Source organism: Rhipicephalus sanguineus, chromosome 2 (genome assembly GCF_013339695.2).
Source record: "Rhipicephalus sanguineus isolate Rsan-2018 chromosome 2, BIME_Rsan_1.4, whole genome shotgun sequence".
NCBI classification, from domain to species: Eukaryota; Metazoa; Arthropoda; class Arachnida; order Ixodida; family Ixodidae; genus Rhipicephalus; species Rhipicephalus sanguineus.
Window position 1 is genome coordinate 72,968,807 of NC_051177.1, and position 23,649 is coordinate 72,992,455.

A 23,649-nucleotide genomic window follows, 5' to 3' on the forward strand; every position below is an offset into this window, starting at 1 on the left:
ACGACAAGCCACAACAACAGGGGTGTGCTCGAGCGCGAACGCCCGTTATCATTCGTGAGAGTTGCGTCAGCGGTCGTTTTCACGTCCCGCACCCAAGGCACTCTTGTATGCTTCTCGCGATCGCTTAATGGCTGGCGAGTTTATGGCGGCATGTTTCTTTCTTTACCCACCCTCTCTGCTCGCTCCCTTGTGCGCAAGTGACGGGAAAGGATGCTGGGTCAGCGCTAAATGGAGAATGGGCGCGTGCGTCGTGTACGACTTGGGAATGAAATGCAGTCGCGATAGGTGGGCGCCCGTGTATTTACGATACTTTCACAAGTGACGCAGTGATTGACCAGCGTGTTGAGGTGACCGTCGGGTTTCTGGAGGACCATTTATGGAAGCAAAGATTGTTGGACCGTGGCCTGATGCTTCGTATATAGGCTCGCAAAGGAATTGAAATATACTGAGTATGTGCAGCGCAATGGTACGAAGACAAGAGAAGACACACAAACGACATAGACTGGCGCTGTTCAAGACATGTACCAACTCGCCCATCAACGGATCCTTCGCAAAGGAAACGCCCGTGTTGTTACAATTTTGGAAGTCGAGTGACGTCATTCATCGATCCACCAGAGCTTTGATGAGCAGCTCAGCGACGAATATACTCAAGGCTGCTGTGTCTATCTGTCCATGGCTATGTCCCGCTTCTGTTTACAGCGAAGCGCTATTTAACTAGGCGACTCGTAACTCCGCGACCTTGTCAACTATCACCTTCTCGGCAGAAAACTCCTCGCAGGTATGTGCCATATAAACTGGTCAAACCGCACTACTGTCCACTAGTCAAATAAAAATTAGCAAAATTAACAGTTAAAAAATTAATATTCTGTGCACAATATTCACAACATTCTTCCTTTATCTTCTTCATCTGTATATAATCATCATCACTGTGAGCGTCATCTTCGTTCTGAGTCTTGGTCAGCGGCTCGGCTGAATAAAAGGCGTCGAGACCACGACTGTACTGCTGTCTTTCAAAGTGGTGGAGGTGTTTTAATTAATTAAATATTTAATTAGGAAACAGCCTAAGCGCTGCTCTCCTGGCCCACGCAAATCGTGGTGGAAGTGCTTTCAAGGAGCATAGGCTAAATAAAAAAAGAAATCTGTTCCTTCCTGTACCTTTCATCAAAGTTATGTGACACCTCTGTGTCGTGTGCTGAGCAGCTTAGCTGCTCATTCACCTCCACAGAGTGGAATGGCTCACGAATTTTTTTCGCTCTAACTAACCGCCTTTCCGTTTTTAGATGTGAAGCATCTTATGGCGGAGTTCAATCCGGCGGTGGTGGTGGTGTGCGGCGTGACCACCATTATTGCGCATGCGCAAACCCTCTCCACTTCCCCTCTCCCCTTTCCCTCTCACCACTCCACCTCTAGAACGCGGGCTCTACATGCCGAAACACTGCTTCGCATCGCCTCATGGTCCCCTTTAGCGGGAGATGGTGTGATTTTCTCTCTTCCCCTCCTCCAGTTCTTCGAACACACTTGGGTTGAATTTCTTTGAAAAAAAAATAACAACAACAACACAGAAGGCACGTCTTCAAGAGACTGATAAAACCAAAAGCTATTAGCGCAGCTTACTGTCTAGAAGGCTTCTTCCTCTGCTGTCTTAAGACAAGACGATAAAGTAGCAAACGCCTGAGAAAGACTAGCAGCCGCCTCAGATGCAGTACACACGGATTCACGTCTTTCGCTTACATGCGTTTTCAACCTTTCGCCAGCACGAGTTAAAACCGTGGGATTGTAGTAGTTAGTGATGACGAGTGGCCAGAAAACAACTGCTCATGTAAGCTTCTCCAACGGCTTCTGGGTGATGTTCTCTGTAGCTAATGACATCACGACACTTAACTCTATGTTAAGCGCGGTTGACCGATCTGTCTTTGTCTTCTTACTTTTTATTTTTTTTTTCAACTTATAAACCCCACTTTCCTTTGCTCCCTCTGTCCCACCGGTCACCCGTAAAAAACGCCGTATCAACAAATCTACATAATCCCCATTCATTTTAGAAACTGAGTAAAAAAAAAAATCTATTCCCTATAAACCGTGCGTAAAAAAATAAACAGTGAAACATCGAGCGCCCCGCGGTGCGCTGTGCGATCAAACCTCGTCACATTCGAGTCGGGGCCGGTAAAACTCGCAAAACATCTACACGATGATAAACGAGCTGCGCATCGACAGCTAGACGGACGAAAAATTGATGACGGGAAGCGCGGGCGGGACGGACGATAACGACGCAGTGCAGGGTACGTCACGCAAAGGCGCCGCGCTACTAGTACTACCCGTACACGATGCCGCGACAGATATATGTACGAACTCCGCCAAGAAACAATTGACAGAAGGTGTGCTTCAATACGCGCCTCTAAGTCCCCGCGCCTAAAGGCCAGCGAGATTTCAACTAAAGGCCGCGTCCTCGCTCCTCGCTATTTCTTAACAACGCGATCGAGTTACTTCTCCGAAAGCAACTCTGCTATTGTAAATTGGTAGATTATGTGAAGGAATAGATTACGACCCGATGATGCCATAAAGCTCCCGCGATTGCGCGCCAGATTGCGTCCCCCGCAGTGCAATGTTAATATGAGCTCGCAAATGTTGTTCCTCAAGCTTGTGCGCGCTCAGCGAAGGGCAGATTCTCCACCTATATACCCGCCGCAGCAGTGTAAAAAACGGTTCGATCAGAGATGGTCGATAAATTTTCTTTTTTTTTTGCGAGCGTACGTCGATACTCCGCGCTTTATTGGGGTCTTTCCGGGGTCGTAAACCACACTGGATGCTATCGAAGTAAGCCAGAAATTGAGGGGGAAATGGAAGTTTGAAGGGATGAAAAATTTCTTGGACAGGCCGGGTGTCGCAGGAGCCAAAGTTTCGACTATAGTGGCCTTGTCTTCTTCAACGCACCAACTGCCTACCTTAGCTCTTGTATGCCTCTTACAAGGACTGTATGTAACCACGATAGTAAGGGAGTTGGCTATCAATAGCTGTCATTAACGAGCGACCTAATCGCCCTCCACATTAACTATGCTTCGTATTACGTTGTCAGAGCTCCGAAAGTTGCTAATAGCTTTGCAGATTAGTCACCGAGGCTGGGCACTGTCAATGTAATTAACTAAACCAGGTCACCACGTCGTGTGGTATTACGTGTGCTTAGCACCATGCAATGTAAGTTTAACGCTTTATTTATTTACTTACTTATTTATTTAAATTCCATTAGTGTCTCTCATGATCTGCAAAAGATGTCGTCTCGTTGGTAGACCATGGGTTTATCTATATAGTTGCTTTTCTCTCATCTACTGCCGCAATTTTTACTTTTTCGTCTTTTTCTTTTTTTGCAGAGAAGGTAGAAAAATATAATCAGGCGGATTGTTACTTTTTTCTCCTTATCGCCTCCATTCACGGGTTTTGATGGAAATAAGCATTCTTCTTGTTCTTCTTCCTATTATTATTATTATTATTATTATTATTATTATTATTATTATTATTATTATTATTATTATTATTATTATTATTATTATTATTATTATTATTAATTATCTGTATATTGTTTATATCTCGGCTCGACTCGAGCGTCTTACCACCCTCTTGACGCTTCCTGCGTCACGGCTGACGTGCGTGCAACGTACATTAAGCCGGCATTCGGGGAGCGCAAAGCAAAGCGGAGACAGCTGTCTAATTAAATCCAGAGCAGGCGTATGACAGGCTGCTTTCTCGGCACCGGGAACTCGGTCTGATTATGCCGTGCATTCGCTGCCACGTTGTTAGACTGCATGAAATGAACGCCATGGACGCGCCATGGCTTCCACACTTTCGCGAGAGCTTGTCAGCGCGAGTGCATGTAACCAGTATTTCTTTCAGCTAGAAACTGAGCCGCTGTCTTCGAGAGTCTATAGTTTAAAAATAATTTAAAAAGTGGCAAAATCTGACTGTATAGCATTCACGCGACTTAACACAAGCGATGTTATTGTGCTATTCACCGCATCCATGCACTGTGCTTCTCAAAATGAGCGAATCCGGATAACGCTATGCCTCTCACCGTGATGCAAACACGAATTTATGGCGTCATCGATCACGAAGAAGCTTACTACAGATTGCGATATGTCAGGGGAACTCCGGCGATCTTTCGATGCCCACTGATCTCAGTAAAATTGTTAACGTACGTTCTTTCCTGAACTCCGGCGATACGTGCCAAATGATACGGCTGCTATAATTTAGTTTTTTTTTTTTCTGAAAACGAATTTAAAGATTGGTAGCCAATTCTGGAATCAAACCTATGAATGCAGGCCACCCTTTATTCGCGACGTTTGTTTCCTACTCTACCTAGGTATCTGCCCCGTCTCCTCAAGCAAAACAAGCGACGAAGGACGAAGCGGGCTCTTTATACAAAGACGACGGTGGGGAAGCTAAGGAAACGACGCAGCATGTTCCGATTGATTGTGGAGACATTCACCCAGGCGTGTGTTTGGGCACGAGCTTACATGAAGCTTTGGGTTTTAGGGACAACAATGGAAAGCTGAACACGTCAGCTGTAGAAATAAGAAAGAGACGGTTAGAGTATTGGTGGCAGAAAAGTAGAGAGAAAGGACACAAATAGATAGCGGGAAAAATGAGATCATTCGGCCGTAAGGTGCAGAATGTAAGGCCGTGAATTTATGTTTTACAGCGAAAGCTGTTATGAGATCATTTCAGCGGCCGTTTTTGGCGCCGTAGTTGTCCGCCGCCGCCGCCGCCGGTGTCCGTAACCACTATCGCTCGAAATAATAAAAAAAAAACGAAGAGAAAACTCCAGGATGGAACGAGGTTCGAACCTGGGCCCTCTGCGTGGGAGCCCAGTATTCAACCTCTGAGCCATGCCGACTTTTCTTTATTGCTGGTTTATTAACGTCACATGTACATCAATAACAGACATCACTTACAGTAGCATTCTGAGCCATGCCGGTGCTTGAAACTGCTTTGCAAAAGGGTCCTATACAGGCTTCATGTCGGGAAAGAACCACATTAACATATGCAATATAGCGTGGTAGAAGAGTAAAATAAGCACCAAGCGTCGCACAACACGAATTTTGTAACCAGGCGTCACACAATGCAAATTGCGCAACGAGTAGGTGGTTTAATGCTTCCAACCCATTACAAAGAGCACCGCCATAATTCTTCATCGTCATCAGGTACAGCATCAACAAAGTGCGCATAATGACTTACATGCGCTTAGCAGGTACCACGGCTCTCCGTAGAATGACGAAAAATGGCATAGTGTCTGCTTTCCTACTTCTAAAAAATTACAATGATTTATAGCGTAGTGGGTTCCTCGCAAGTGCACTTGTATTGGTTGCCTAGGAAGCCCATAAGCGCATGATCCATTTCCTCGGGGTCTCAGTAAAGGTCTTCGCCCACCCTCTCTCTCCTACGTCAACGTATGTTATACAGCATGGCGGGAGAGGGAAATAGCGATCGGGCGTCACCAATGCAAATTACATAACTGGCGGGCCGTTTGATTCTTCCAACCCATTAAAAAGGGATGAGCCATAATTCTTCATCGTCATCAGTCGTCGCGTCAACAAAGGGCACATAATGCCTTACAGACCCGCAGAATGACGAATAATGGCTTAGTAGGTGCTTCCCAACTTCACAAAAATTGTGATTTATGGCGTAGTGGGTACCTTGCTAGTGTACTTGTATTAGTAGCCCCAAGAGAGCTTACAACGGGCTCTAGACACGCCACTCTTCCAGCTTTCGCTGTGACTGTGCTGCGGTTTCAGCGCAGGCCCGGCGTTTTTTTTTTCTACGGCAAGATCGAATTAATCGAAGTAGGCAAGGCATTATGCCAACCAAAAGAAACAAAAAAGTATTCTTTTTTCGAGCCTGGTGGCGCCCACACCGGCATCCATCCATCCATCCATCCATAGACACTGCAGCAAATTGCTCGGTTTTATAAGCTGCTCTTTATGCCAAAAGCGATGGGGGAAAGCTGGTGTTGCGCTGAAGGTTTCAAGAACAGAGCAATCAAGACCAAAGACGTCTGTTGTCACTCGTTACCCTCCAACAGCGCTCTACGGGAGAAGCGGCTTTGTGCTGCTCGGCACGTCAAGTGGTCCTCCGGTAAAAACGAACTTATGTGTGTGTATACCCTACGGCGCAGTATAGTGTGACGTCGTTGCAGATGTTGTATGAAGCAGCTGCCCGTTTTGGTTTCGGTTTAGACACATCGTTTTTGGTTGTTTAAAATTATCAAACTATACTTTCGTAATACTTCCAAACTCTTCGAGCTGGTTAGAAAGACGCTGCTGCTATCAAGGGTGGGTTCTATACAACCACGCGCAGTGAATTTCAGCTTCCGAATCTCGATTGCGCAAGTGCAGCTTGTGTCACGACTAGTGAACTCCTAGCAGCTTTTTCCTATCTTTTACGGATTCATGGTTTTGTTCTTTCCCAAGTGTTCCTCCCTTCTTTACGCTTAACAGCGGGCGAGTAGGCGCACCCAGCAGCCTCCCTTTACGTACCGATCTAAAGCAAAAAAAAAAAAAAAAAAAAAAAAACACGGAGATAAAAACAAACTCTCATCGGCGTCATCAGTTGAAAGAGTGTTATGAAAGTACAATTAGACTGATTGCCCCAACGAGGCACACACGGTCATAGCCCTCGAAAGAAGATCTTGTATTTTTTGTGCTTTCACTGTATACTTGTACAGGCACGTTAAGTGAAGCGCGAGAAACCTTATTGTTCGCGAAGACAGCAATTAGAACATTGGGTAGGAGCAAAGAAAAGCTCTTTAGCATCGACAGAAACTTCACGCGACTATATCAGAGAAAGGAAAAAAAAACCCGAAAGGGCACTTAGCGAGCTTCAACAACATAAGAGGCAAGGAAGCGTGATCCCTCACACTCTAGAAAATACGGGGGCAAAGAAAACGTCCGTACCGAATTAATGACTCGTCCGCGAAGGCCAAGCATACACGTCCTGTTGCGACACGCTTTGGTGGAGGCATGAGTTATCGGGGTCGGCTGGCACTAACTGTAAAAGCAGCAGCAGCCGCAACAGAAAGGCATAACCTGTTCGAGAGACCAAGCAAACTGTAGCCTTTAGCGAGATTAACGCACTAAATAAAATACGCCGTTTACGTTCCTCACGTGGCTCTACCTTGCTGTGTGCTACGTTCCAAGATAGCCTCGCAAGGGCTGCGCAACGCATACTGTTGCGCGTGGCAGAAAGAACAAGCTTTAGAGGCCTCAACAAACGCGAAGAGTGACCGTCGGCCTCGTTGACGCCAACACAAGTGATGCAAAAATTATCACGTGATGATGCTACCATATGACGTGGCCGTGATGTAACATGCCCCAAAATTCTGTGACGCCATCGTGATGGTGCCCCTATGACGTCACGTGACGTGACGTAACATGATGATGTCATCACATAGCATCATCGCTTGGTGAAAGTTGGGCCGATCCCGGAGGTACTGCAAAACCACGTGAAGTGCAGAAAGCTTCCAATGCCTCCGACCCCGCACTAAGCAAGAAACCAGGCTGGATGCTGAAAGGAGGGTGGGCGGGGATATTAGTACAATCGACTCCGAAGAAAAAGAACGCGGCTTTCGCCTTCGAGTCGTCTTGAGCAAGTCTGTCTCACAATCGCGTAGGTCGGTGGTTAAAGTAAAGCCTCGCGCAAGTTTTCAAATGTATGTAGGTTTCCAGCAGTTGGTTATCTCCGTTTGTTCTGTTCCTAGAAACGGGACGGCGTACCTCTCTATACTTGGCGCCTTAATTGTCCCGCTTTTATTCTAAATACAGGTCTTCAGGTTCGGGACAGCTTAGTGACCACCCCACGGCAGAGTACATAGGACTCTGAACGATCAACTATTTTTTTAAACACGGATCTGGGCATTCTCCAGAAGGAAAGTTTGCAGAGACAGCCGCGTAGTACATTACGCAGTATGCTATACTTAATCATTCAGTTTTTGTTCTATATAAACACTTTAAGATGTGCTCGAAGCCTCGATTACGACGTGGCTGTGACATGGAAAATCTTACACATAAGGAAAATTCCGACTTTGCGAAAATTTGATGCCAAGCGTGCGTTTCGATGGCCGTGGGATGTTCCATCCAAGGGGCTGCTCAGAATGCTGACGAACTCTAAAAATGAGAAGACGCCAGCCGGTGCTACTCGAAAGCAGCGTTCCAGGGGAAGCCGTCGCAACTTACAATAGAGCTCTACGCTTACGCATCACTTCCAGCATCTTCGACAAATCGCACCGGGTGCCCTGGCGCTACCATGATTGGATAACACAGCGCATCGGGGCGCCCCGGTGGGCACATGTGCAATTTGTCGAAGATGCTATTACAGATCTCCAAAATGAGACTCCTCCAAAAGGAGACTCCTCCAAGAGGAGACACCTCCAAGAGGAGACTCCTCCAAAAGGAACCACCTCCAAGAGGAGACTCCTCCGAAAGGAGACACCTTCAAGAGTTGACTGCTCCGAAAGGAGACGCCTCCACGAGGAGACTCCTCCAAAAGGAGACACCTCCAAAAGGAGACATCTCCAAGGGGAGACTCCTCCAAAAAGAGACACCTCCAAGAGGAGACTCCTCCGAAAGGAACCACCTCCAAGAGGAGACTCCTCCGAAAGGAGACACCTTCAAGAGTTGACTGCTCCGAAAGGAGACGCCTCCACGAGGAGACTCCTCCAAAAGGAGACACCTCCAAAAGGAGACATCTCCAAGGGGAGACTCCTCCAAAAGGAGACACCTCCAAGAGAGGACTACTCCAAAAGGAGACACCTCCAAGAGGAGACTTTTCCAAAACAGACACCTCCAAGAGGAGACTCCTCCAAAAGGAGATTCCTCCGAAAGGAGACTCCTCCAAAAGGAGTCACCTCCAAGAGGAGACTCCTACAAAAGAAAACCCCTCCAAGAGGAGGCTCCTCCAAAAGGCGTGGTTGTTTTCTTTCGTGAGTGCTTCTGTGATTCTGTGATTCTGTGAGTGCTTTGTGGAACACAAATCACACACGCACACTCAAGTGTGTGCGTGTGTGATTCTGTGAGTGCTTTGTGGAAATTATAAATTGCGCTAAGTTTCTTTCTTACAATATGACGACTTACCAACTAGCCCAACAACAAGTTTTAATAAGACCCGAATCTGATGCCGCCACTGTTATCGTGGCGAGAAGCTCTCAGTTGCACTCCCGAGGCGGTCGTCGCCTGTCTGCTCATGCAAAGAAAGAAAGAAAGAAAGAAAGAAAGAAAGAAAGAAAGAAAGAAAGAAAGAAAGAAAGAAAGAAAGAAAGAAAGAAAGAAAGAAAGAAAGAAAGAAAGAAAGAAAGACCACGCAGGACAAGTGCGGTGACACGGTTGCTTGAGGTGTTCCGCTGTCGGGCTGGTGAGAGAATGCCACCCGCAGCGACAAGCGAGCACGACAGCACAACCGTTGCACAGACTGGCAAAAGTCGACGCGTAGAGTGGGAGAAGAAGCCATGCAGCCAGCCTCGAGCCAACGAAGCATACTGTGCGAGCAGCAGAGACAGCGTATAGGCGCGGACTCCGTCACCGCCGGCGGCTCAAGAAGTCGCTGTTTTTTGCGGGCTCCTCTCTCTGGCGACGTGACCTGAGCCGAAACGCAGGCAATTTGAATCAGGGCACGTTCGTAGATCGACCATCGACGAGTAGGGCACGCCGGTGGAGGCCCCGGTCAGAACGGCATACGTCGCAGTAGTGGCGGCTGCTCGCCTCCTTTTCATGGGCGCCTTGCTCTCGCTTTCTTTCTCTCTTTGCCTCTCGATATCAGCCATATATACTGCTCTTGTTCTACACCCTACAGCAGGAGTCTCACACACGAGGCCCGCGGACCTATCGTTAGCGGCCCGGTTCGCACGATGCTACCTTCGTCCCATTTATCTTTTTTTTTTAATTTTCTAAATAAGTAACTTCACGGGCTACACAGACATGACTGGTCTCAAGCATTTGTTTGCATGAGGCGCACCATGCGGTCACCATGTCTTAAAACATAACCATGGAACAAAAACTCCATATTTCAGAATCGGCGTCCAGATTTTAGCCATCCTGTAGATCGGTAGCGATATGTTTTTCGGATCTTCACACCAAGTCCCCTTCAGAAATGACCCATATACAAGAGATATGGGAAAGGCTGTTTTCAGACGGCAAAGTTTGCTGATATCTTGTTCAAGCTCTTTATCTTTAAGCACCGTAACCCCTAGATCACCGTGGCGGGCGCATGCAACGCGCGTGCGAGAGAGGGAGAGAGAGAACTAGTGTTTGTGTGCCTGTGAGTGCACAACTCCACTGACTGCAGCATCGCTAGTTCAGCCGGCGGCATCGCTTCGGGCGGTAAAGGTGCTGACTACTCAAGAAGCACAACCCCCTTTCCGTAGACCTGTTTCGGGTGCTGCCGGCCCTTCAGTATCGTAAAAGACTCTACCGTCGCGTGTGGCCTCTGAGTGGACAACCAAAGTCGCGGAGGTGCCCTGCGTGACAGAGCTCACGTGTCCATACGGTCTCGGCTACTTCTTTTCGCGGGCTCTTCTCGCTTTAATTTCTCTTCCTGGCGCTTTCATTTTCCTTACTTCGTGCGTGCGCATTTCTTGCTGTTTTCTTGCCTATCGCGTGTGGGGCTGTGTGCTACCGTTTGCTCGACTGGACCGATGAGTCCTTGAAGAGGATCGTCGACTGCTTCTTTTTTTTCTTGCTTTCGTTTTTTGTTTCGTTTCTTGGCTTTTCGAACGAAAAGAGAGATAGTGAGAACAAGGTTGGGCGGATTACATTTCGTGTCGAGCCTCAGCGAGGGTCCCCGTAAGGTCGTCATTAGTACACAAGTAGCGTTCTCGTGAACCTTAGAGTGAAAAAGTGGCGCGACATTGTCTCGTGTCCTTTCCGATACAATTCTTTTTTCACCTCCGTAACGTTCTTCAGATTACCTTTAACATATTCGGGCTGTGTTCTTAGAGCCATAGCGGTGTCACTGACAGTATATGATACCGGTTCGTTCCGAGTATTCGTGGAAATCGGTTATCGGAGTCTGACATTCGTCTGCGTTACATTTAATAGTTGGGCAGAAATAAACGAATCAGATATGTGATACATATTACAGTGCGCTATAACTGGATAACGTTCTCCGATGGCGCTACTGGTTAGTTCCTTCGTGAAGGGTAGCTAGAAGGCCGGAGGAAACGTCTTAATGGACCACTGAAGGTCCTCGATAATCACGCAGTAGTACAGAAACATTTGACAAAGGTTCAAATTTATATACGATCTACGTGGAATTAAAAGTGAGTACAATTATGAAAGCAAAAGTATTCAATTCCGCCGCCGAGTCTTCTGGGCGATTATCGCGGAGATGAAAGACTAATTTTACCCCCCCCCCCCCGCAAAAAAAAAAAAAAAAAAACAAAAAAACGGGGCGTCTTTCTAGGCCCGTAGTTGACCAGTGGTCCTGGCGCCGGCTGCTATGCCGAGCGTGAGAGAGCTTAGTCAATCAGCCGCACGCCCCGGACAGCACACTTTCCTACTGCTTACTGATATGATGAGAGATAAAGGGGAGGGGGCGGGGGTCGAGGTTCTAACCACTCCCAGAGTGCGGATGAATTGGCGCAGAACCTGCACTTCGGAGAGATGTTGGTGCCTGCATATTATTCCGGCAAAACCTCTTAACTTTGTGCACCAAACGATGCACATATCCAGCTTTTGTGGACACATCACAGCCAGCGCCCCTGGCGGCCCCGGCGCGAAGCTAGCGCGTTTTCAATGGAACTGGCGAGTTTTTCCCGAATAATTAAGTGTAGAGGGTGAATGTTGAAAAACGCAGACTACAGAGCGCTTCTGGGAACCTAAACGCACGGGAGGACTGCAGCGATCACGTTGCAGTAAGCTTCAATTTTGTTCCCAGAGCAGTTAAAGATTGTACAATGGGAGTCTATGGAAACGGCGAAAAATGTGGCCTGTTTTTCGAGACAAAAACGGTCACTGTCGTAAAACTAAGCAAGTTATGTTAATGGTCAGGAAATCACATGTAGTCCTGACACTCAGCTTTCGTTTGAAGCCAATCTCAACTTGCCGCAATTGGCATAAGATTGTTCCCTAACGCGTTTTTTGAAGCGCGGTCGTTCAAATGTTTGTGGTAAATTGATAAACCCTTGCTTACCACAGGCGACAAGGCGCCCACCGTGGCCGAGCGAGCTAATCGCTCAAGTTCAGAGCCCGGCATAACCGCGCCGTCATCGGTTCGATTCCTGGCGACGGATCAGCATTTTTTTTTTTTTGAGCCCGTGACTTAGTTCCACAGCTTCGCACAGGATGTCGCCGCCGAAACAAAAAAAGAGCTTTCGTTTCGGTTTCGGTTCTTGACTGTAATCTAGAGCTGCCGTTTCTTTTTCTCTTTATTATATGACTTCTTTAGTGTATGTTTAAACACTCCACGCGTATCACATCGTTCAGACCTACATTTGTAATTCTCACTTTATTCTTTTATAAACGTCCTAAGGAACAGAACGCCCGATCAAGTTACGGTGAACAAAGCTCTTTCGAACTTTTGTACGCGTATTGTGGTGGAAACTTGTTTCTCCCTTCTCATGATGTCGTTACGATCTTCTCAGGTACCTACAATTCAGCAACGTAAAGGAAGCGAACTAAGCTTAGACAAGCGAGGCATAGTAATTAAATGACAAAGTTAGACGTTTTTGCAGTTGCTTTTTACTTTAGGGCTAACGCAAGTGTCTGTCGTAATCTTAACGAACGAAGAGGAATTTTTCGAAGGGTTCTTTTTTTTCTGTTAGACGCTGCTAATGAAACCAACAGATAATTAAGCCAATCAAGGAATATGAAAAATTATTTGTTCTTTTTCAAACAGCAGTGCAATGATTTCGCCCTAACTTAAATGAAATCAAAATCGCTATCTCGACAAGCATCAGCGGACGGCTCATATACCCTTCTATATGCTGCGCTCTCGACTCGAAGAGACTGCGCGAAATCCCCTTTCCTACCTGGAGTGGCTGTGTTCTCTTACAGCACCATTTTGTAGAGTTACGCGAGACGGGATCTAGAAGAATTAGCTGCCAGCTTTACTTCATTTGTTGCTATCGCACTCACTGCATCGTCCTTGCGGTGAAACTGGGATTTTAAATGCGAAGCATTCCTTAGCGAACTTCTGCGACTTTGAGCGTATCTATCTATCTATCTATCTATCTATCTATCTATCTATCTATCTATCTATCTATCTATCTATCTATCTATCTATCTATCTATCTATCTATCTATCTATCTATCTATCTATCTATCTATCTATCTATCTATCTATCTATCTATCTATCTATCTATCTATCTCTATCTATCTAGCCGCCTACGACTTTGTGCTCTCCTGGCCGTTTCGTTAATCGGATGTATACCAAAATTGGTGTGTCATAACATGGCCTTATTACGAACATAAATGACAGGTCATATCATGAAAATCATGACACGCATGTCATGAACAGCATGATTTACATTCCACGGCCTTTGGGCTCCCTGCCCTTCCGTTAATCGGATGTGTACCAAAATTGGTGTATCATAACATGGCCTTATCGCGAACATAAATGACAGGTCATATCATGAAAATCATGACACGCATGTCATGAACAGCATGATTTACATTCAACGGCCTTTGGGCTCTTGCGGCCGTCCGTTAATTTCAGATATACCAAATTAGTACGGCGTGACAAGAGTTCATGACGAACATAATGACAGGTCCTAACATGCAAATCATGACGCGCATGTCATGTGCAGCTTGATTTACATGACATGGTCTCGGGGCACTCGCGGCCGTTTAAATGAAGGGATACATACGAAAACTGGTATGACGAGACATTTCTGTATGACGAACATAACTGACTCGTGGTAACATGAAAATCATGATATGCATGTCATGTATGACATGATTTACATGCCACGCTCATGGCGCACTCGCGGCCGTTTCGCTAGATTGATATACACCAAAATTGGTACTGTGCGATGTGACTTTATGAACAACATGAATAACAGGTGGTAGCGTGAAAACCATGACATCCATGACATGTATGTTATGATTTACATGCCACGCTCATGGTGCATTCGCGTCCGTTTCGCTTGCGTGATATACACCAAAATTGGTGTTACGCGACACGACAGTATGACGAACGTAAGTGCGAGGTGGTAGCATGAAAATCATGACATGCAAGTCATGTACGACCTGATTTACATGCCACGCTCATGATGCGCTAGCGGCAGTTTCAGTAGATTGATATACACCAAAATTGGTATTGCGCGATGTGACTGTATGAAGAACATGAATGCCAGTTGGTAAGATGAAAACCATGACATGCATGTCATGTATGTCATGATTTAATTGCCACGCTCATGATGCATTCGCGGCCGCTTCGCTAGCTTGATGTACACCAAAATTGGTATTGCGCGAAGCGACTGTATGACGAAGGTAAATGAGACGTGGTAACATGAAAATCATGACATGCATGACATGCACGACATGATTTACATGTCATGCTCATGATGCACTCGTGCCGTTTCGCTTGCTTGACATACACCAAAATTGGTATTGCGCAACGCGGCTGCATGACGAGCGTAAGTGAAAGGTGGTAACATGACAATCATGACATGCATGAAATGTACGAGATGATTTACATGCCATGCTCATGGCGCAGTCGTGGCCGTTTCGCTAGATTGATATGCACCAAATTGGTATTGCGCGATGTGACTGTATGAAAAACGTGAATAACAGGTGGTAACATGAAAACTATGACATGCATGCCATGTATGTCATGACTTACATGCCACGCTCATGGTGCATTCGCGGACGTTTCGATAGCTTGATATACACCAAAACTGATATAGCGCGATGAGACTGTATGATGAACATTAGTGACAGGTTGGTAACATGAAAAACCATAATATTCACGTCATGTATGGCATGATTTACATACTCTACTCATGGTGAACTCGCGGCCATTTCGCTCCTTTGATACACACCAAAATTGGTATTGCGCGATGTGACTGTATGACGAACATAAATGAGAGGTCTTAACATGCAAATCATGTTATGCATGTCATGTACGGTATGATTTACATTGCCACTGTCATGTTGCGCTTCCGGCCGTTTTCTTAACGTGATATATACCAAAATAGGCATGACACGAGTGCGTGATGAACATAAACGACAGGTCATGCATTTATATACCAGAATATGCGTTTCATTGGCATGGTGTACACTAGATTGTGCATGCATGCGTGCATGGCAAACATGTGATATATGGTGGACTAGATTCCATGGCATGAATGATTTCATTTGGCTCAAAGACAAACAAGGCGATGTATGCAGCTCTTTGCTGCCTGCTTCGCATCACATCGATTCCCACAGTGCGTGGGATCTGCCGTATTTTTTATTCATCTCTGTCATATCTATCGCCCTACCGTGAACAGAAAAAACCCAGCATGCCTTCTCTTTTTACATCGCAAGCATTGTGCGCTGCATCGGATAGGTCCGTGTGATATGACGTCATGGGCGTCGCAGGGGGGTGCAAAAGGGGCGCTTGCCCCCCTCAAGTCAAACCAGCACTTTCCCCCACCCAAGCTACACCAGTACTCTCCCCCTCTCCCAGCCGCCATGCAACACTGCTTTGCACCCCCCAAGACAAAACCTTGCCGACGCTCCTGTATGACGTGTGTAGATGAAAGCTTTCGGGAAGTCCAGGGACTGGTGCTCCCAGTTACAATACGAAAATCATGTGATTCAGCAGCTTTTCGCACGCACTCGCAGCCCACCTCAACGTACCGCAATAAGATGCCATTTTAAACATCTGTAAATGAAAATGTGCGCAGCATGTACTGGTTGCGCAAGGCTGGAACCGAAAGCGGAGCTAGCGTTCGACCTAGCTTCTTCTAAGGTTTTGCTAATACAAAGCTATTGCTAGAGGTGCAAAGTGTTTGCTAGTATAGTATTACTGGACATGGCTAGGCTTGGATAACCTATTCTTCTCAGGTTTCGGTCGGTTCCCCAGACTACGCACTTGTTGCGTGGTTCTGAAGGGATGAAATGTCGCGTCACTAGTAGTTACGTGATGGAATTTTAGTGACGTGAGAGAGGAAAGTACATCTTTATAGAGTCCAGTGCAGACGCTGAGGTTGCCCCACGCCACCCTGTTGTTCCGAAGTTTTTGGCGCCAACACGTCACGTCAATAGTTACGTGACGTTACGGGATTTTAGTGGCGAGACTAATTACTTGATTTTACGTGAATTTTAGTCACGTGGCTAGCTGTTACGTGATTGTAGTCACAAAGTAGATGTGCGATGTTACGTGATCTTGGTCACGCGACAATTGCAGGCCGGTGTACAAAATTGTAGTCGCAGGAAACAACAACCCATCATCGATATCACATATATTTTACGATCACGAGAAATTCACTTTCGTTGCTCGAAAGAGCAAGCGAAGCTGCACTCGTGCATTTTTTATCACGTTTCAAAATTGTTTGGGCTTCTACAATTTTTCTGGAATTTTTTTGTATGCTTCATTTGCTCTATTCTTTTTTCTTTCCTGGTGAAGAGCGCATATAAATTGCTGTAAGTTTGAAAATATAGTCAGTTGTAAGTTTCAGCTCTGTGTGTGTTTTCCAATGTCGTCCCCGTTCCTTGCGCTGTGAAACATCGAATTATGGTCTACAGCGCATTTTTGCAAACAGAAAGCAGTTGTTTTCACTTTTACATTCCGTTCCTGCTCTTTGGCAGGTGGGGACACTTGCAAGGAGCGTTGCAAGGAGAGTTTGACCGTAGTATCTTTATGATAGCTATCGTATCACAGGCTAGCCGCCGCGCGCTGTGGCTGAATGGGTTGATCATCCGTCCTGGCTGTTTGCGCGCAATCGCTGGGGCCTTGGTTCGAATCCCAATGCGGTTTTTTTCTTCTTTTTTTTTGTCTCTCTCAGAATTGCTTATGTTTGCCGCGGTGGTACAACGGTTACGGTGTTCGGCTGCTGACCCAAAGGGCACAGGTTTGACGGTGGCTCCAGCATTTTTGAACAAGGCGAAAATGCTAGAGGCTCGTGTACTTGGTTTTAGATGCACGTTACGAACTTGAAGTGGTCGAAATTTCCTCAGCCCTCCTCTACGGCATGCCTCGTAAACATATTATGGTTTGGGCACGTAGAACTCCAGCAATTATTATTACTAGTACAATGCTGCTGAAGATTTAGTTGCTTGTTTTTTCGCTGGAGCATTGCAACCAAGATATTTGCTGCAGGTTTCGGTTTCGCTTTCGGAAATCGAGCAAGTAAACTCTAATGTTTCATTTCTTATTACCACGCAACCTATTACTTAATAACGAAGAAAAGGAACCCAGATTTTAGTTAACCTCAACCATAAGAAGGCAATACAAAACGAAACCAAGGCAAGCATGAGGGCAGCCATTTGTAATATATGAAGCGTTTTAAAGAAGTACTCTACTATTAGAGACGACGCAGAAACGCAACCAGTAATACTAGAACCAACGCAAAGCTTGTATTGTTTAATCGTCGCCTTTTTTCTGCGGGAGCAGCGTTCTCTGCTTCTGCAAGTAGTGCTGCTCTTTTGCATTACATTTACTTCCCCTTCCGAAAAAGAGGCGTCCCTGGCTAATCACGGACAGCTGCACAGTGACAGTGAGGCTTTAGCAGGTCCATATGCACAATCTCATGCCCGGACATTGATTACAATAAGTCTCAAGCGACTTGACGGCGTATATGAGTACGAGGCTTGCTAGACAACACGGTACGGACCGTGGTACTTCGAAGAAGTTTCGTAGACCGACCGGGACCACCTAGGAGTCCAGAGGCCAGGCCCGTAGCTAGGGGGTATGCCCCAAGGGCCCGCCTCCCCTCCCAAAAGTTTGACGGAGGCGGTGTTTTACCGACAAGAATAATGAGAATGGTGTTTCTCTCAAACTGCCAAGGCCTTCAGCAAGTGCCCCCTCCCTTTACCCAAGCCCTCCCCCCCCCCTCACTGACTGGCGGCGGAGACCGGTGTGCACGGAACAGACGGCGAAACGGTAGGCAAGCAGACTCGCAAGCGAGCGCGGCCGCGCGCGCCGTTGCCATAGCAACGACGGAGAGATCTTCAACCGGCTGCTTTGCTGCTGCTTGCGTTTCCTTTCTTGAATTCTCGGCACTCCGCACTTTGCTATGAAGAATGCTGTCTCACGTGCATGCCATTCGTGACCTGGAAGTGGCGGGCGCGCGGCGATAAGCAGTCGAGAGGCATGCACGATATCAGGACTGTTTTTGTGAGGCGAAACGACACCCTTTCAACACGTTCTTTAGTGTACGCTGCTTTCCTGAAAAGCATAGGTAATTTCATAGGGAATTAGCCGATTACACACTGCCTTTGTTGCCGCAACGCCATTTCACGCCGTTTGAAAGAGTAATAAGAGGGAGTAACTAAGAGGGAAGTCCAGGCATGGACACATGCATGTTGTCTTTACTGATGACTTTCCCTTAACAGGTACCCATGTTAGCAGCAATGTACAACAGAGTGAATGAAAACAGCGAGGAAGAAGACTTCAAAACTAACAAGCGCGCTTTTCGCTTTACAGTTCTGCTTACCGATTCAATGAGCCAGTATTCGACGCTTACTAGATTGCCCTCCGCACTGTGTTCCCGAGCCAAGCCTAATTACGGTTCATCAACTAATGAACAGATCAAGCTCGCCTTGCTTGTTCGCCTCAGGTTTGACTACCCGTGTCGGTAATGCACTATATATATATATATATATATATATATATATTATATATATATATTATATCTATATATATATATATATATATATATATATATATATATATATATATATATATATATATATTATATATATATATATAATATATATATATATATACGCAGTAAAACAGACACGCGTACGAAGCGATTTATTGACGTTTCGGCCGCGGGTCCGGCCTTCATCAGAAGACTCATCAGAAATTACCAACGCGCGCATACGCCGTTTCTGATGAAGGCCGGACCCGCGGCCGAAACGTCAATAAATCGCTTCGTACGCGTGGTCTGTTTTACTGCGTTCATTTACCTGGACCCAGAAACATCTTTTCTCGATATATATTCTATATATATATATATATATATATATATATATATATATATATATATATATATATATATATATATATATATGTGTGTGTGTGTGTGTGTGTGTGTGTGTGTGTGTGTGTGTGTGTGTGTGTGTGTGTGTGTGTGTGTGTGTGTGTGTGTGTGTGTGTGTGTGTGTGTGTGTGTGGAATGCCTTGCGGGTAGCACTCACTAAAAAAAGAAAAGATGCCTTTACTAACGTTCAGCCGTGACACCGCCTACGTAGTTCAGTGTCTTGCGAAGCCCATGCCACAGCCCAAACGTTATGGAATGCATTTTTTTCCGGTTTTTGATGTGTGCTACCTGGAAGTTCATTCAACGTAGAAAGCGCCGCGCGCATACACCGTTGCTCGGCATGCGTTCACTAGTAGTCGCGAAGGCAACGCCACCTCTCAACGTCAACTCCTTTTACTCTTTTATAAGCACAGAATAAATCGAGAATGCCTAATAACAGCGCGGATTATTTTAAACGCATTTTTTAGTAAATAGCACCGGAGTGCGTACAGCATTCTGCACATCTCATTCGTGCACTAGGAAGCTTGCCCGGTCAGGCACGCGACATGCCCTTGTGACTTCAAAGCGCAATCAACAATACAAATCCTAATCATATGGTGAAAAAGAAGCTCGTTTATGTCACCTGCAATTCACAGCCAGGGTCTTGTGACACATTTCGGTCGGTTGTCAGTCCCTTTAAGAAAGCACATCGCGAATATATATAGTGATAGAGTAAGTATTTACTCTAAAAAGGCGTGACATCACTCATGCTCACCTCATGTTCCACGATCCCAATATTTGTCCTAAGTAAATAGTGAGAAGGTTATTGTGTATACATATTTGAACTTTCTGACTATCAAGGAGGTAATTTCCGCATCACTAAAATCTGCCCTAAATGGTGGCTCTGTGCTGTACAGCACACGTGTGCGCTGTACAGCGCAGAGCCACCATTTAGGGCAGATTTAGGCCTAATCTAAGAAAAAAAATAACATGTTATCAGATTGACAGGAATTCAATTCTTTGACCTATTTCCACTCAGACAAAGCTGAGAGGGAATACCATGTCTAGAGGATGTTTTCTAATTCACGATAAACGGCAGCGCACACGGGGTTAAGACAGATACACAAAACACGAAAAAAAGGACGTCAGCGCTTGTGTCGTCCTTTTTTGTGTTTTGTGTATCTGTCTTAACCCGGTGTGCGCTGCCGTTTATCGTGAATATGACCAACCAACTAGCCCACAAGTACGTTTTAAGCATGTTTTCTAAAACGCGTGCATCTATGATAACACTGTGTTATCGATGCGCATTAACCAGACTTCACACCTGTGTGCAGATATCCCTATTATTAAAGTCGAGGCTACATGCCAGTTATCGTGTCTTCTGAAATATTATTAATTTTTCTTAGTCGCTTTCGCGCCTATTTCTATTGCAACCTTTATGTTGCAGTAAAATTTAATATTGAATTATATATTTCTTACTATCTATTTTACTATGATTTCCTTATCTACAATAGAGACAAAACTACCCGATACAGTGGAAGGGACTTTCAAGGTGGGCCTACACGTTTGAGCCAAAAAAGAATCCCAACCAGGAATGTCTTCGCAGCTTTGACATTCCTATCAAGCCAGAAGATTCCAGGATTCAATACGCGGCTGATGTTTTGCATCATGAAGTACAAAAAAATTACACCATCTCCCGCTAAAGGGGACCATGAGCCGATGCGAAGCCGGAGCACTTGCACGATCGCGTTCCGTTGGCGTTCGTTGGGCATGCTACGACCTCGCGTCGTGGAACGCGAAGGGGACGCTACGCGCGTCGTATCTTCCATCTAGCCTGGCCGTTAATTCTCACAGGGCGAGCGGGGAACGCGGTTGACAGGCGGGCGAGAGGGGGCAGCGTAGGAGAGGAGAGAGAAGGGAGGGGACGCGCATGCGCTCGAGCTCATCGCGGCGTTGCGCAGGAGAGAATTTCGGCATGTCTAGCCCGCGTTTCAGAGGAAGAGTGGAAAGGGAGAGGGAAGGGGAGAGGGAAGGGGAGAGGGTGAGTGGAGAGGGTGAGTGGAGAAAGGGGAGAGGTAGAGGACAGGGGAGTGGAGAGGAGGTGTGTGGGGAGGGTATGCGCATGCGCAGTAAGGGTGGTCACGCCGCACACCACCACCACCACCGGATTGAGCTCCGCCTTAAGATACTTCGCATCTAAGAAAGCTCCGGTTTTGAAGACCCTCGAGTGGAGCTGTAATCATTCTATTCGACATGGGTCATTTTCCGTTGGGCTTTCAGAGGAAGAAGACTACTGCTTGAAAAGCAGTAGATATTAAAGGGGTACTGACACAAAATTTCGCGGCCGAGATAGCCCGCTGAATCGATTCCCGTGTACGTGCGTGTACCATCTGCAAAATATCGACAGCGAATAAAGCTTGGACGGTATTTTATGTGAATTTCGAAGTTCGCGAGCGCGACCCAGCATTAGAGGCCGCACCTGGTGCATTTACACCCTCGGAGGTGACCCGAGGTGACCCCCCCTACTTCCCCTACGTAACTGTTGCAGCCGGTACAAGTTATGATGACGTCTAGCCGCCATTTCTGTTTTGAAGCGCTTCCCGACGAATCGCTCCTCGCCAGCGGGTCAAACCTGAAGTGATTCGCCACGTCGAAAATTCCTTCCATCCCCGCCGCAAGAAAATCGTCGCCATCAGACGACTATGAGCCTGACGACGACAGACCACGCGGAAATGCGTCACTGTTCGTTGTGCTCACGTGACCGCGCGTTTCACTCGCTAGGTGGTGGTAGTTGCACCCGGCGGCTTGTCGTTTTTGGAGCTCTGTCAAACCGAAACTGAGGCTGTGTCGGTAATGAGGAGCTTGTAATTAATTATCTGCCACGCGCTGCAGCAAACGATGTGCCGTGTTTTGACTGATAGGCCCCCAGCAACACATTGCAGCAAAAAACGCGGGGCGAAAATTTTTGTGTCAGGACTCCTTTAAGGGAAAAAGCAGATTTCGCTAGGCTTTATCTGGTTGAAGACTGGTATTTTTCAGTCATAGCTACGAGCGAAAAACTACTTATCAAAATTCCTGTGCGCATAAACACCATCGTTCTCTTAAGGGAACCTCCTGGAAAGAAAGGTTTAAGATTTCCTTTGGAATGCCTGCACATCTTCGTGGCAACAGAAGGAGCTCCACTCACAACTGAAGAAATTTCCACATGCTGGGTGAACGAAAGGAGGGGGAATTAACGGGTTCGCTTTTCTCTGATATGTGTCTTGTGACCCGTTGTTGAGCAAGTCAAATGCATTTTGTATTCTACATCAGGAGTGATACAGAATAAAGAAGTGATTTTGAGAGATTGTAGGAATAGTTATTATATTATGATGCATTAACAATCGTTGTTGTCAGCGCAAAAACGCCAAAATTCGCTCTTCTGAATTTCTTTGCGCTGATCAAAGTGGACGATTGGGCCAGTAGGTGATTCATGATCGACTTTGTGCTTGCTGTAGTGCAAAGTTGAACGAGACTACGCCTACAGAACATGAAAGTAGATCTTCAGGAGAACTTCCAGCCCATTAGAGTAACCTATTGGTGTATCTGCGCCAACAGGATTCAAGACAATGACATCCAGCATATGAGTCAGTCGACCGTGAGAAAAAAAGGGAAAAAAGAAAGAAAAGAAGAAATGCAATTAGGATAGATAAGTGCCTTTTTTAGCTCGATAGATGGCAGATCTAGAGATTATTACACAACACGTCAGTCGTATATGTTCTACTATACGTTCATTCCCAACAAAAAAACTAACCAATTTCACATTTTCCGGTGTACAAGATCATCTTTCAACGACTGTATCATTTCTGCACACCCGCTTAGACGGCGCCAAGCTTGCGGTGGCAGCCACATTTCAATAAGAACTAAATGAACACAAATAAAAACAATCTTTAACTTCCTTTTTTTACTCTCATTCCTAGCGTTCTCAAACTTATCCAGTTCTAATTTGAGGTAACGCAAGGAGCAAACGAGCATCACCCAAGTGGTACACGAAAGGAAATTCGTTTATTATGCAACCACAATATCCTGTTCGTACCCAAACATAATGGTTCCCGCTAGCTGAAAAAAGAAACTCGGAAAGCAGCATGCTGCTCCAATATCCCACTGGTACGGCAGCGCAAGAATCTAAACAACAAACAAACAAACAATAAAAACACGATTCTCTTCATGCATCGTGGGCGCATCTATAACGGCCAGACATTTGGCATGGCACGTCTAGAAAAACTGCCAATTCATTGCCAGTCGTCGCCGTCGAGATAACGCCGACAAACAGCGCTCTCTTTTCTGCGCACCGAGGTGAAGCGAGTCTCGGGGCGTGTGTACTGTTTCTTTTGATTCTATTTTATTTAGTGCCGCGTCACTGCATACGTCATGGCGGGACTTTTGAATTCTTTAAGGTCGATACGCCACGTGGTGTCGTTCACGCGAACTAGGCCGCTGGTGTCCAGAAAAGCTGCATATT

General features: G+C 46.1%; 2 protein-coding genes across 2 annotated transcripts in view; one reads left to right on the top strand and one right to left on the bottom strand.

The window, feature by feature from the left end:
• LOC119383176 (dopamine receptor 1) overlaps positions 1-23,649 on the bottom strand; it is a 250,098-nt gene that overhangs the window by 203,120 nt on the left and 23,329 nt on the right. The gene's annotated exons all lie outside the window — the stretch shown is intronic.
• On the top strand, positions 7,546-8,966 carry LOC119381664 (uncharacterized). The gene is made up of 2 exons (XM_037649437.1): positions 7,546-7,559; positions 8,249-8,966. Exons 1-2 carry the CDS (start codon positions 7,546-7,548, stop codon positions 8,964-8,966), a joined length of 732 nt encoding a protein of 243 aa, XP_037505365.1.